Below are 15370 nucleotides of genomic sequence, written 5' to 3'. Positions count from 1 at the left end.
ATATATATATATATATATATATATATATATATATATATTCAGGCCCAAAACGCACGAACTCATCCTGAGACACTTGGCTACAGCACGCCTAACACCAACGCCTCTGGTACGACGACTCAAGGCCAAGAGTACGATAACTCTCGTCATCGTGTTCAAGGATTTAAGTCATCGTACTCAGGGAGGTTTGGTCGTCGTACTTAAGGGGTAGAGTCGTCGTGTTCACGAGGTTGATTCGTCGTACTCAAAAGATTAGGCCCTCGTCCTCAAGAGGTCATGTCGTCGTATTCAAAGGATTAAATCGTCGTACTCTAAAGGTTAAATTGTCGTACTCAAGAGGTTAAATCATCGTACTCAAGAGGCTAAATCGTCGTACTTAAGAGGTTGAATTGTCGTTCCAGGGGTTAAGTACTAATGAGGCTATCTAATTATGTGTATATAAGTAGTTAGAAACGAACAATGCTGGCTACATGATAGCCAGACGGATGGTGTAGGGAAGCCATTAAACACTGAAATGAAATAAGGAAACGTACGTCTATCACAATAACATTAGAGCATGGAAAATATATCCTAATGCTTTTTGTTTCAAAATCGTAACTTAGCACATTGAACCACTTCTATACTTAAAATGATCATGGAAAATATATCCTAATGCTCTCAGTTACCGATAGACACGATGTAAATGCAATGCAAATGATCAGAAAATATTTGAAAAATATTATCATTTAACAGCGTAATTCAAGGTCATAAAGACGAAGAAACTATATCACAACACTAGATTTGCATTCAGGATGAAAAATACTCCTTATAATGAGGTTTTAAAGGAAATCTATTTTCCTGAGAAAAATGCAAAATATTTTTCGGATATTTTTCGGCTCAAAAAACTTTTTGTTTCAACATCTTAACTTAGCACATTCAACCACTTCTATACTTAAAATGATCATGGAAAATATATCCTAATGCTCTCAGTTACCGACAGACACCATGTAAATGCAATGCAAATGATCAGAAAATGTTTGAAAAATATCATCATTTAACAGCGTAATTCAAGGTCAAGATCAGGTGTTTGCTTTGAAGGATGTATGTGAGAAATACTTAGAAAAGCAAATGGATTTGTATGTAGCATTTATGGATCTGGAGAAGGCATATGATAGAGTTGATAGAGATGCTCTGTGGAAGGTATTAAGAATATATGGTGTGGGAGGAAAGTTGTTAGAAGCAGTGAAAAGTTTTTATCGAGGATGTAAGGCATGTGTACGTGTAGGAAGAGAGGAAAGTGACTGGTTCTCAGTGAATGTAGGTTTGCGGCAGGGGTGTGTGATGTCTCCATGGTTGTTTAATTTGTTTATGGATGGGGTTGTTAGGGAGGTAAATGCAAGAGTTTTGGAAAGAGGGGCAAGTATGAAGTCTGTTGGGGATGAGAGAGCTTGGGAAGTGAGTCAGTTGTTGTTCGCTGATGATACAGCGCTGGTGGCTGATTCATGTGAGAAACTGCAGAAGCTGGTGACTGAGTTTGGTAAAGTGTGTGGAAGAAGAAAGTTAAGAGTAAATGTGAAAAAGAGCAAGGTTATTAGGTACAGTAGGGTTGAGGATCAAGTCAATTGGGAGGTGAGTTTGAATGGAGAAAAACTGGAGGAAGTGAAGTGTTTTAGATATCTGGGAGTGGATCTGGCAGCGGATTGAAACATGGAAGCGGAAGTGGATCATAGGGTGGGGGAGGGGGCGAAAATTCTGGGGGCGTTGAAGAATGTGTGGAAGTCGAGAACATTATCTCGGAAAGCAAAAATGGGTATGTTTGAAGGAATAGTGGTTCCAACAATGTTGTATGGTTGCGAGGCGTGGGCTATGGATAGAGTTGTGCGCAGGAGGATGGATGTGCTGGAAATGAGATGTTTGAGGACAATGTGTGGTGTGAGGTGGTTTGATCGAGTGAGTAACGTAAGGGTAAGAGAGATGTGTGGAAATAAAATGAGCGTGGTTGAGAGAGCAGAAGAGGGTGTTTTGAAGTGGTTTGGGCACATGGAGAGAATGAGTGAGGAAAGATTGACCAAGAGGATATATGTGTCGGAGGTGGAGGGAACGAGGAGAAGAGGGAGACCAAATTGGAGGTGGAAAGATGGAGTGAAAAAGATTTTGTGTGATCGGGGCCTGAACATGCAGGAGGGTGAAAGGAGGGCAAGGAATAGAGTAAATTGGAGCGATGTGGTATACCGGGGTTGACGTGCTGTCAGTGGATTGAATCAAGGCATGTGAAGCGTCTGGGGTAAACCATGGAAAGCTGTGTAGGTGTGTATATTTGCGTGTGTGGACGTATGTATATACATGTGTATGGGGGGGGGGGGGGGCATTTCTTTCGTCTGTTTCCTTGCGCTACCTCGCAAACGCGGGAAACAGCGACAAAGTCTAATAATAAAAAAAAAGACGACGAAACTATATCACAACCCTAGATTTGCATTCAGCATGAAAAATACTCCTTATAATAGGTTTTAAAGGGAATCTATTTTCCTGAGAAAAATGCGAAAAATTGAAGGTAATAGTTCAGGATATTTTTCGGCTCAAAAAACTTTTTGTTTCAAAATCGTAAGTTAGCACATTCAACCACTTCTATACTTAAAATGATCATGGAAAATATATCCTAATGCTCTCAGTTACCGATAGACACCATGTAAATACAATGCAAATGATCAGAAAATATTTGAAAAATATCATCATTTGACAGCGTAATTCAAGGTCAGAAAGACGAAGAAACTATATCACAACCCTAGATTTGCATTCAGCATTAAAAATACTTCTTATAATGAGGTTTTAAAGAAAATCTATTTTCCTGAGAAAAATACAAAAAATTGAAGGTAATAGTTCAGGATATTTTTCGGCTCAAAAAATTTTTGTTTGAAAATCGTAACTTAGCACATTCAACCACTTCTATACTTAAAATGATCATGGAAAATATATCCTAATGCTCTCAGTTACCGATAGACACCATGTAAATGCAATGCAAATGATTAGAAAATATTTGAAAAATATCATCATTTAACAGCGTAATTCACGTTGATAAAGACGAAGAAACTATATCACAACCCTAGATTTTATACATTATGAAAAATACTCCTTATAATGAGGTTTTAAAGGAAATCTATTTTCTAGAGAAAATTGCAAAAAATTGAAGGTAATAGTTCAGGATATTATTCGGCTTAAAAAACTTTTTGTTTCAAAATCGTACTTAGCACATTCAACCACTTCTATACTTAAAATGATCATGGAAAATATATCCTAATGCTCTCAGTTACCGATAGACACCATGTAAATGCAATGCAAATGATCAGAAAATATTTGAAAAATATCATCATTTAACAGCGTAATTCAAGGTCATAAATACGAAGAAACTATATCACAACCCTAGATTTGCATTCAGCATGAAAAATACTCCTTATAATGAGGTTTTAAAGGAAATCTATTTTCCTGATAAAAATCCGAAAAATTGAAGGTAATAGTTCACGATATTTTTCGGCTCAAAAAACTTTTTGTTTCAAAATTGTAACTTAGCACATTCAACCACTTCTATACTTAAAATGATCATAGAAAATATATCCTAATGCTCTCAGTTACCGATAGACACCATGTAAATGCAATGCAAATGATCAGAAAATATTTGAAAAATATCATCATTTAACAGCGTAATTCACGTTAATAAAGACGAAGAAACTATATCACAACCCTAGATTTGCATTCAGCATGAAAAATACTCCTTATAATGAGGTTTTAAAGGAAATCTATTTTCCTGAGAAAAATGCGAAAAATTGAAGGTAATAGTTCAGGATATTTTTCGGCTCAAAAACTTTTTGTTTCAAAATCGTAACTTAGCACATTCAACCACTTCTATACTTAAAATGATCATGGAAAATATATCCTAATGCTCTCAGTTACCGATAGACACCATGTAAATGCAATGCAAATGATCAGAAAATATTTGAAAAATATCATCATTTAACAGCGTAATTCAAGGTCATAAAGACGAAGAAACTATATCACAACCCTAGATTTGCATTCAGCATGAAAAATACTCCTTATAATGAGGTTTTAAAGGAAATCTATTTTCCTGAGAAAAATCGAAAAATTGAAGGTAATAGTTCAGGATATTTTTCGGCTCAAAAAACTTTTTGTTTCAAAATCGTAACTTAGCACATTCAACCACTTCTATACTTAAAATGATCATGGAAAATATATCCTAATGCTCTCAGTTACCGATAGACACCATGTAAATGCAATGCAAATGATCAGAAAATATTTGAAAAATATCATCATTTAACAGCGTAATTCAAGGTCATAAAGACGAAGAAACTATATCACAACCCTAGATTTGCATTCAGCATGAAAAATACTCCTTATAATGAGGTTTTAAAGGAAATCTATTTTCTGAGAAAAATGCGAAAAATTGAAGGTAATAGTTCAGGATATTTTTCGGCTCAAAAAACTTTTTGTTTCAAAATCGTAACTTAGCACATTCAACCACTTCTATACTTAAAATGATCATGGAAAATATATCCTAATGCTCTCAGTTACCGATAGACACCATGTAAATGCAATGCAAATGATCAGAAAATATTTGAAAAATATCATCATTTAACAGCGTAATTCAAGGTCATAAAGACGAAGAAACTATATCACAACCCTAGATTTGCATTCAGCATGAAAAATACTCCTTATAATGAGGTTTTAAAGGAAATCTATTTTCCTGAGAAAAATGCGAAAAATTGAAGGTAATAGTTCAGGATATTTTTCGGCTCAAAAAACTTTTTGTTTCAAAATCGTAACTTAGCACATTCAACCACTTCTATACTTAAAATGATCATGGAAAATATATCCTAATGCTCTCAGTTACCGATAGACACCATGTAAATGCAATGCAAATGATCAGAAAATATTTGAAAAATATCATCATTTAACAGCGTAATTCAAGGTCATAAAGACGAAGAAACTATATCACAACCCTAGATTTGCATTCAGCATGAAAAATACTCCTTATAATGAGGTTTTAAAGGAAATCTATTTTCCTGAGAAAAATGCGAAAAATTGAAGGTAATAGTTCAGGATATTTTTCGGCTCAAAAAACTTTTTGTTTCAAAATCGTAACTTAGCACATTCAACCACTTCTATACTTAAAATGATCATGGAAAATATATCCTAATGCTCTCAGTTACCGATAGACACCATGTAAATGCAATGCAAATGATCAGAAAATATTTGAAAAATATCATCATTTAACAGCGTAATTCAAGGTCAGAAAGACGAAGAAACTATATCACAACCCTAGATTTGCATTCAGCATGAAAAATACTCCTTATAATGAGGTTTTAAAGGAAATCTATTTTCCTGAGAAAAATGCGAAAAATTGAAGGTAATATTTCAGGATATTTTTCGGCTCAAAAAACTTTTTGTTTCAAAATCGTAACTTATCACATTTAACCACTTCTATACTTAAAATGATCATGGAAAATATATCCTAATGCTCTCAGTTACCCATAGACACCATGTAAATGCAATGCAAATGATTAGAAAATATTTGAAGAATATCATCATTTAACAGCGTAATTCACGTTGATAAAGACGAAGAAACTATATCACAACCCTAGATTTGCATTCAGCATGAAAAATACTCCTTATAATGAGGTTTTAAAGGAAATCTATTTTCCTGAGAAAAATGCGAAAAATTGAAGGTAATAGTTCAGGATATTTTTCGGCTCAAAAAATTTTTTGTTTCAAAATTGTAACTTAGCATATTCAACCAGTTCTATACTTAAAATGATCATGGAAAATATATCCTAATGCTCTCAGTTACCGATAGACACCATGTAAATGCAATGCAAATGATCAGAAAATATTTGAATAATATCATCATTTAACAGCGTAATTCAAGGTCATAAAGACGAAGAAACTATATCACAAACCTAGATTTGCATTCAGGATGAAAAATACTCCTTATAATGAGGTTTTAAAGGAAATCTATTTTCCTGAGAAAAATGCGAAAAATTGAAGGTAATAGTTCAGGATATTTTTCGGCTCAAAAAACTTTTTGTTTCAAAGTCGTAACTTATAACATTCAACCACTTCTATACTTAAAATGATCATGGAAAATATATCCTAATGCTCTCAGTTACCGATAGACACCATGTAAATGCAATGCAAATGATCAGAAAATATTTGAAAAATATCATCATTTAACAACGTAATTCAAGGTCATAAAGACGAAGAAACTATATCACAATTCTAGATTTGTATATAGCATGAAAAATACCCCTCATAATGAGGTTTTAAAGGAAATCTATTTTCCTGAGAAAAATGCGAGAAATTGAAGGTAATAGTTCAGGATATTTTTCGGCTCAAAAATTTTCTTTTTCAAAATCGTAACTTAGCACATTCAACCACTTCTATACTTAAAATGATCATGGAAAATATATCCTAATGCTCTCAGTTACCGATAGACACCATGTAAATGCAATGCAAATGATCAGAAAATATTTGAAAATATCATCATTTAACAGCGTAATTCACGTTGATAAAGACGAAGAAACTATATCACAACCCTAGATTTGCATTCAGCATGAAAAATACTCCTTATAATGAGGTTTTAATGGAAATCTATTTTCCTGAGAAAAATGCGAAAAACTGAAGGTAATAGTTCAGGATATTTTTCGGCTCAAAAATTTTCTTTTTCAAAATCGTAAGTTAGCACATTCAACCACTTCTATACTTAAAATGATCATGGAAAATATATCCTAATGCTCTCAGTTACCGATAGACACCATGTAAATGCAATGCAAATGATCAGAAAATATTTGAATAATATCATCATTTAACAGCGTAATTCAAGGTCATAAAGACGAAGAAACTATATCACAACCCTAGATTTGCATTCAGGATGAAAAATACTCCTTATAATGAGGTTTTAAAGGAAATCTATTTTCCTGAGAAAAATGCGAAAAATTGAAGGATATTTTTCGGCTCAAAAAACTTTTTGTTTCAAAGTCGTAACTTATAACTTTCAACCACTTCTATACTTAAAATGATCTTGGAAAATATATCCTAATGCTCTAAGTTACCGATAGACACCATGTAAATGCAATGCAAATGATCAGAAAATATTTGAATAATATCATCATTTAACAGCGTAAATCAAGGTCATAAAGACGAAGAAACTATATCACAACCCTAGATTTGCATTCAGGATGAAAAATGCTCTTCCTAATGAGTTTTTAAAGGAAATCTATTTTCCTGAGAAAAATGCGAAAAATTGAAGGTAATAGTTCAGGATATTTTTCGGCTCAAAAAGCATTTTGTTTCAAAATCGTAACTTAGCACATTCAACCACTTCTATAATTATAATGATCATGGAAAATATATCCTAATGCTCTCAGTTACCGATAGACACCATGTAAATGCAATGTAAATGATCAGAAAATATTTGAAAAATATCATCATTTAACAGCGTAATTGAAGGTCAGAAAGACGAAGAAACAATATCACAACCCTAGATTTGCATTCAGCATGAAAAATACTCCTTATAATAAGGTTTTAAAGGGAATCTATTTTCCTGAGAAAAATGCAAAAAATTGAAGGTAATAGTTCAGGATATTTTTCGGCTCAAAAAATTTTTGTTTGAAAATCGTAACTTAGCACATTCAACCACTTCTATACTTAAAATGGTAATGGAAAATATATCCTAATGCTCTCAGTTACCGATAGACACCATGTAAATGCAATGCAAATGATCAGAAAATATTTGAAATTATCATCATTTGACAGCGTAATTCAAGGTCAGAAAGACGAAGAAACAATATCACAACCCTAGATTTGCATTCAGCATGAAAAATACTGGTTATATTGGGGTTTTAAAGGAAATCTATTTTTCTGAGAAAAATGCGAAAAATTGAAGGTAATAGTTCAGGATATTTTTCGGCTCAAAAAACTTTTTGTTTCAAAATCGTAACTTAGTACATTCAACCAATTCTATACTTAAAATGATCATTCAACCACTTCATAATATTTGAATAATATCATCATTTAACAGCGTAATTCAAGGTCATAAAGACGAAGAAACTATATCACAACCCTAGATTTGCATTTAGCATGAAAAATACTGGTTATATTGGGGTTTTAAAGGAAATCTATTTTTCTGAGAAAAATGCGAAAAATTGAAGGTAATAGTTCAGGATATTTTTCGGCTCAAAAAACTTTTTGTTTCAAAATCGTAACTTAGCACATTCAACCAATTCTATACTTAAAATGATCATGGAAAATATATCCTAATGCTCTCAGTTACCGATAGACACCATGTAAATGCAATGCAAATGATCAGAAAATATTTGAAAAATATCATCATTTAACAACGTAATTCAAGGTCATAAAGACGAAGAAACTATATCACAACCCTAGATTTGTATTTAGCATGAAAAATACCCCTCATAATGAGGTTTTAAAGGAAATCTATTTTCCTGAGAAAAATGCGAAAAATTGAAGGTAATAGTTCAGGATATTTTTCGGCTCAAAAAACTTTTTGTTTCAAAATTGTAACTTAGCACATTCAACCACTTCTATACTTAAAATGATCATGGAAAATATATCCTAATGCTCTGAGTTACCGATAGACACCATGTAAATGCAATGCAAATGATCAGAAAATATTTGAAAAATATCATCATTTAACAGCGTAATTCACGTTGATAAAGACGAAGAAACTATATCACAACCCTAGATTTGCATTCAGGATGAAAAATACTCCTTATAATGAGGTTTTAATGGAAATCTATTTTCCTGAGAAAAATGCGAAAAATTTTCGGCTCAAAAATTTTCTTTTTCAAAATCGTAAGTTAGCACATTCAACCACTTCTATACTTAAAATGATCATGGAAAATATATCCTAGTGCTCTCAGTTACCAATAGACACCATGTAAATGCAATGCAAATGATCAGAAAATATTTGAAAAATATCATCATTTAACAGCGTAATTCAAGGTCATAAAGACGAAGAAATTATATCACAACCCTAGATTAGCATTCAGGATGAAAAATACTCCTTATAATGAGGTTTTAAAGGAAATCTATTTTCCTGAGAAAAATGCGAAAAATTGAAGGTTCAGGATAAAAAAGACGACGAAACTATATCACAACCCTAGATTTGAATTCAGCATGAAAAATACACCTTATAATGAGGTTTTAATGGAATTCTAATTTCTTGAGAAAAATGCGAAAAATTGAAGGTAATAGTTCAGAATATTTTTCGGCTCAAAAATTTTTTTGTTTCAAAATCGTAAGTTAGCACATTCAACCACTTCTATACTTAAAATGATCATGGAAAATATATCCTAATGCTCTCAGTTACCGATAGACACCATGTAAATGCAATGCAAATGATCAAAAAATATTTGAAAAATATCATGATCTAACAGCGTAATTCAAGGTTATAAATAAGAAGAAGCTATATCACAACCCTAGATTTGCATGCAGCATGAAAAATACTACTCATAATGAGGTTTTAAAGGAAATCTATTTTTCTGAGAAAAATGCGAAAAATTAAAGGTAATAGCTCAGGATATTTTTTGGCTCAAAAAACTTTTTGTTTCAAAATTGTAACTTAGCACATTCAACCACTTCTATACTTAAAATGATCATGGAAAATATATCCTAATGCTCTCAGTTACCGATAGACACCATGTAAATGGAATGCAAATGATCAGAGAATATTTGAAAAATATCATCATTTGACAGCGTAATTCAAGGTCATAAAGACGAAGAAATTATATCACAACCCTAGATTTGCATTCAGCATGAAAAATACTCCTTATAATGAGGTTTTCAAGGAAATCTCTTTTCCTGAGAAAAATGGAAAAAATTGAAGGTAATAGTTCAGGATATTTTTCGGCTCAAAAAAGTTTTTGTTTGAAAATCGTAACTTAGCACATTCAACCACTTCTATACTTGAAATGATTATGGAAAATATATCCTAATGCTGTAAGTTACCGATAGACACCATGTAAATGTAATGGAAATGATCAGAAAATATTTGAAAAATATCATCATTTAACAGCGTAATTCAAGGTCAGAAAGACGAAGAAACAATATCACAACCCTAGATTTGCATTCAGCATGAAAAATACTCCTTATCATGAAGTTTTAAAGGAAATCTATTTTCCTGAGAAAAATGCGAAAAATTGAAGGTAATAGTTCAGGATATTTTTCGGCTCAAAAAAGTTTTTGTTTGAAAATCGTAACTTAGCACATTCAACCACTTTTATACTTAAAATGATCATGGAAAATATATCCTAATGCTCTCAGTTACCGATAGACAACATGTAAATGCAATGCAAATGATCAAAAAATATTTGAAAAATATCATCATTTAACAGCGTAATTCAAGTTCATAAAGAACAAGAAACTATATCACAACCCTAGATTTGTATTCAGCATGAAAATTACTCCTTATAATGAGGTTTTAAAGGAAATCTATTTTCCTGAGAAAAATGCGAAAAATTGAAGATAATAGTAAACAGAGGATTGCTTCCAACAGAAAATGACAGACACACTCACATACACACACATACACACACACATATAGACACACAGACACACACACAAACACGCGCGCGCGTGCGTAAACCCACACACACACACACACACACACACACACACACACACACACACACACACACACATTAACCGTGGAAGAAAGAAAAGCATATGGTGACCTGACCATAGCCTCCAAGTTCCCAGACCACTTTGATGATGTTATGAGTGGACCGTCCTCTGAAAATGGAGAGAGAGAGAGAGAGAGAGAGAGAGAGAGAGAGAGAGAGAGAGAGAGAGAGAGAGAGAGAGAGAGAGAGAGAGAGAGAGAGCAACAACAACCAGAGGCCATATCAAGGAATAAAGAACACCTGGGGCCTGGAAAGGTGTGAGGAAGTACATTTATAGTACAAGAGTAAGGGATGAATGGAATGAATCAGTCCAGCTAGTGAGTATGATAAGACCAAACCGGCTGGAAAATGCCAAGACATGTCGGTCTCCTCGCCTGAAGAACGACACGGAGCTGCTGGACGTGGCGAAGGTACCAGAAGTGGCGTGGAAACGTACCACGACGTGAGAGGGAAGGAAGGAAGGAAGGAGGCCCACCCTCCACTTACCCACACACTGAAAGAAATATATGGGGAGGACATGATGATAACAACGTGCGTTTGAATTCCTGAGGGGGCCATGACAATGTCAACGTAGAGTCAGTGTAAAGGAGAGTTCAGAATTGACAACGTCAGCGTAGAGTAGTTCTTCGTCTGTATAAAGGAGAGTTCAGAACTGACAACGTCAGCGTAGAGTAGTTCTTCGTCAATGTAAAGGAGAGTCCAGGACAAGAGGGCGAGCAGCTGGACGTTAAGCGAGAGGACTGATTGTGCGATGTGACGTGAGGAACTGCCTCCAGCAGTAAGGTCAATGCTTCTGTCACTGGAAAGCATTCAGAGATGATCATCAAAGTGAGATAAGGATAAGGAACTAGACCCTCCCCCCCAAAAAGTGTAAAGCTCCCTCAACGTATGCTCAAGTAGGTGGTATTGAATTCAACAAGGTAGTCAAACGATCCACACCCTCAAGATAGATATAGATAGATAGATAGATAGATAGATAGAGAGAGAGAGAGAGAGAGAGAGAGAGAGAGAGAGAGAGAGAGAGAGAGAGAGAGAGAGAGAGAGAGAGAGAGAGAGAGAGAGAGAGAGGAGTGGTCTTAATGCCGTGTGTCAAATGTTCGACCCGTACCGTCTCGAACCAGTTTCGTTTCGCTCGCGCAAGCAGGTTCTGAAGATCCCCCCCCCCCCTCCCCCCCTCTGCTAACTCGCCCTCAGTAAACGTTTTGCCAGACGTTCTGGGACTCGTGATATCATGAGTTACTTGCCATAAGCAGGACTGGGAGCACTACTGTGAACTCGTCAGTCAACACGGAGGAAGATGTATCCACACACTTAACACACAAGTATTCCTCACTACAGAGGAACTGTCCCCTTACTTAAGACACGCATATTCCTCACTACAGCGGGAACCTGTCCGCTTGCTTGAGACACACGTATTCCTCACTACAAGAGGGATGTTTTTGCACTCAGCGTGAGCATTATAGAATGAAGAACACTGGCGTCCTGTGAGGCAAGGAGCCAGAGCCAAGGTGTGCGCTATCAATTTGATCCTCCAAGCTGGGGGAACATTTGACCCGCCAACTTCGAGCTCCGACTATACTCTCGTTTCTTGTATAAAAGTAGAGCAAAATACATCAGGACATACGTCGACGGGAGAGAGAAGGAGACATGGCTGCAACTGAGAGGAAGGGATTTAAAGATGAAGACCTGAAGGGCTTTATTAAGCTAGAGCGATGCGACCAGGAGACTCTGGCTGGGGGCGACCAGTGGTACAGACAGGAGACGATGGTTATCATCACCCCGACCACCAGGCCTTGTGGAAGAACCCCTGCAGGACGACGAAAACCTCACAATTAAATGTGGATGATCCTATAGGCAACAGCAGCGGGTCCTCCTGTGGAGATCCTTCTTATCCCGCAGGCAGAGCCCTCCCAAGCTTACGGGGAGAGAGAGAGAGAGAGAGAGAGAGAGAGAGAGAGAGAGAGAGAGAGAGAGAGAGAGAGAGAGAGAGATGATCTATGTAAAAGCGAGGCCCAGGAAGAGATTGCTGCACAGGGGGACTTTTCTGAGCGGGATTAGGTAGGGAATGGGTCCTCGCAGATGGTAAACGAAAAGCCCGAGGAAAAAGTCGGTTGTCAACAAGGAAAGACGAGTCAGTGGACGTAAATGATGAAATTCTGGTGTCTTTCTTTTTTTTTCACATTGTGTGGTAAGTGTTAAGGACCAGAGAACACTTACATGAAATTCAGTAAAAAACAAAACAGAAATGGTCATATCTTAGACCCAGAAAGCAGAGCGAAAAGACAGTGATATTGAGTCCCTCAGAGAGTATTATAGATCGTGAGAGTATAAGGTGACCAGCATGAGTCTGATATCAGAGCAACAGATAAAAGGTAAGCCGGACAATACGAGGCTACAGTAAGGCCAGCGAGGGAGTCTTCTTCAATCAGTCTAGCAAGCACGACAGGAGGAACAAGCAGACGAGCAAAGGGGAGATGACAAGCAAGGGTCATCAAGAGAGAGAGAGAGAGAGAGAGAGAGAGAGAGAGAGAGAGAGAGAGAGAGAGTCATGAGGAGGGGGACGACTTACCGAGGGCGAAGCCGTCCTTGGTCCACTGCGCACGTCCCTGCTGGTCAGCCACCACGCACTGAAGGGTCACGTCCTCGCCCTCTCGAACCTGCACGCTCTCTGGGGTCACCTCGAACCTCTGGGACCCCCCGACACTACCTGGGGGAGAGACCCACGTAAGAGATACACACACACACACACACACACACACACACACACACACACACACACACACACACACACACCACACACACACACACACACACACACACCTGTCAGCTACACCTGGAGAGGGTGCACGTCACTCTATATCTGGCATCCGACCTGCACACACCTGTCACAGATTTACTTACATGTGTGTAAAAAAGAAATGAAGTTGATTACATTAAGTATATTTTTCTTAAGTGAATTTACATTTATACTTCTAGTGAACTAGTAAAGTTAGTTACGTTATTGTAAGTATTTCTTAAGTGACTTTATTTACTTCTATACTCCTAGTAAAGTTAGTTACATTATTAAAAGTATTTCTTCTTAAGTGAATTTATTTACTTTTATACTCTTAGTAAAGTAGTAAAGTTAGTTATATTATTATAAGTATTTCCTCTCAAGTGAACGTATTTACTTTTGTGCCCCACATTAAGTTCTACGTTTCTGCTGTCTTCCGCTATCACAAATTACCTCGAAGGGAACCAATGATCTATTGCTCTCTTTCTCCGCTTTCTGAGTGTCTTCCATTGCCTTATGAAACACTTGTCACACACAAGAGTTTCTTACCTCAGTCGTAATGAAGTCACCTGCTCATACCTCCTACCCTCTCCTACCCTCACACTTGTCACAGACCTTTCATGGACCATCAAGATAACTGGTTTTGTAAGTCTGAAGTGCATAAGCTTTGGGTTTAATGTTTATCATCAACTCTTCACCTCTGATTCCCCTTCTGACCTGACTGTCCTCGAAGGTGGACGTGTTCTATTCGGCTCCCTCGAGCTTATGATGAGGTCAAGAAATTATCCTGAGGTGCCTGATGCACCTCACTTTGCTCCTCCATTGTCGAATCAGGATTTCATGAGAGACTTCTCTCTTAGAGGCGGAGACATATTTGTTCTTTGTCTTTTCCAAGATCTCTCTATATAGTAGGTTACCAAAAGAGATCAGTGAAAACAGGGTAGCTATCGTTAAGCCTTGCTCCTCTGGGCAAGTTGTAGCGAGGGCATTGAGTTTCATGGATGAGAGTGAGGGTGTTGATAAGAAAGAAAAGTTAATTTAGAAACCAGAATGATTGAGGTGAAGATAGCAGTGGATGAAAGTGATGACTTCCGAGTGGTTAGGAACGGTTCGAAGCTGTAGGGAAAGAGGAAATGATGAGTTACATAAACTAACAATAGATTTAAAGTGTTAGGAGACGAATTGATGGATGATAACCTCACCCTTGTCGGGGTATACTTATCCCTTCCTGTAATGAGGGGGTTTCTAGGATAGATCATGTGTTAGGGTGATGACAAGTATCTATTACCGTGTTGAGCGACGGATTTACAGAACCGTCAGAGGAGATAGGAAGGATGTGAGGCGTTTGCTGAAAGACTTAAAAAGAGAGGAAGAAACTGGTTTCCTAGAGGCAGTCAACTTAACTAGGTTGCGACCGCCCCGCTGGGAAAACCCTGGTCAAATCTGAGGTTGAAGGGAGGGGAGGCAGATCGAGCGTGAGGAGGAGGTGGCGGTGGTGCGGATTTGAGAGGTTGAGGATTGCAGTGTTGAGTCCTTGAGTGGTTGTTCGTCGACGAGAGAAAACCGTAGATCAAAGGAGAGAAGGGCTCAAGGAGACAGAACAGAACCCTGAGGGAGACCCCATTTGATACGGAAAATGGGACAGGTTGATTCTTTGGCAGTTCCTAGGACAGACCAGCCAGAGGGAGAGAACAGAGTGAGGGAGGAAAACTAAAAGAGGGGAGCTTGAAGATCAGATCCCGATGCCATACCCTGTCTGAAGCTTCCGATATAGTAAGGGCTTCAACGAAGGAGATCCCATTGTCTCTTTAAGGGGATGACCAGACGGTAGTGAGATAGGAATTGATATCACCAGCGGATCTTGCCTTGTGTAAGCCTTTACTCATGATCAGAGAGAAGACTGTGGGATTGA

At 36.9% G+C, this 15370-nt stretch overlaps 1 protein-coding gene across 2 annotated transcripts in view; it reads right to left on the bottom strand.

Annotated features, from left to right (window-relative positions):
* The window catches only part of LOC139755108 (nephrin-like), a 65588-nt gene that overhangs the window by 33618 nt on the left and 16600 nt on the right, over positions 1 to 15370 (bottom strand). Inside the window, exon 3 of one of the 2 annotated variants that reach the window (XM_071673240.1) lies at positions 13255 to 13388. In XM_071673240.1, the coding sequence (XP_071529341.1) occupies positions 13255 to 13388 (134 nt within the window). Of the gene's footprint in view, positions 1 to 13254; positions 13393 to 15370 lie in introns of both variants that reach the window. The other variant, XM_071673241.1, reaches the window with a different exon arrangement.

Source organism: Panulirus ornatus, chromosome 18 (assembly GCF_036320965.1).
Source record: "Panulirus ornatus isolate Po-2019 chromosome 18, ASM3632096v1, whole genome shotgun sequence".
In the NCBI taxonomy this organism is placed as follows: Eukaryota; Metazoa; Arthropoda; class Malacostraca; order Decapoda; family Palinuridae; genus Panulirus; species Panulirus ornatus.
Note: the sequence above shows the minus strand (reverse complement) of the source record. Positions and strands in the feature narration are given on the sequence as shown.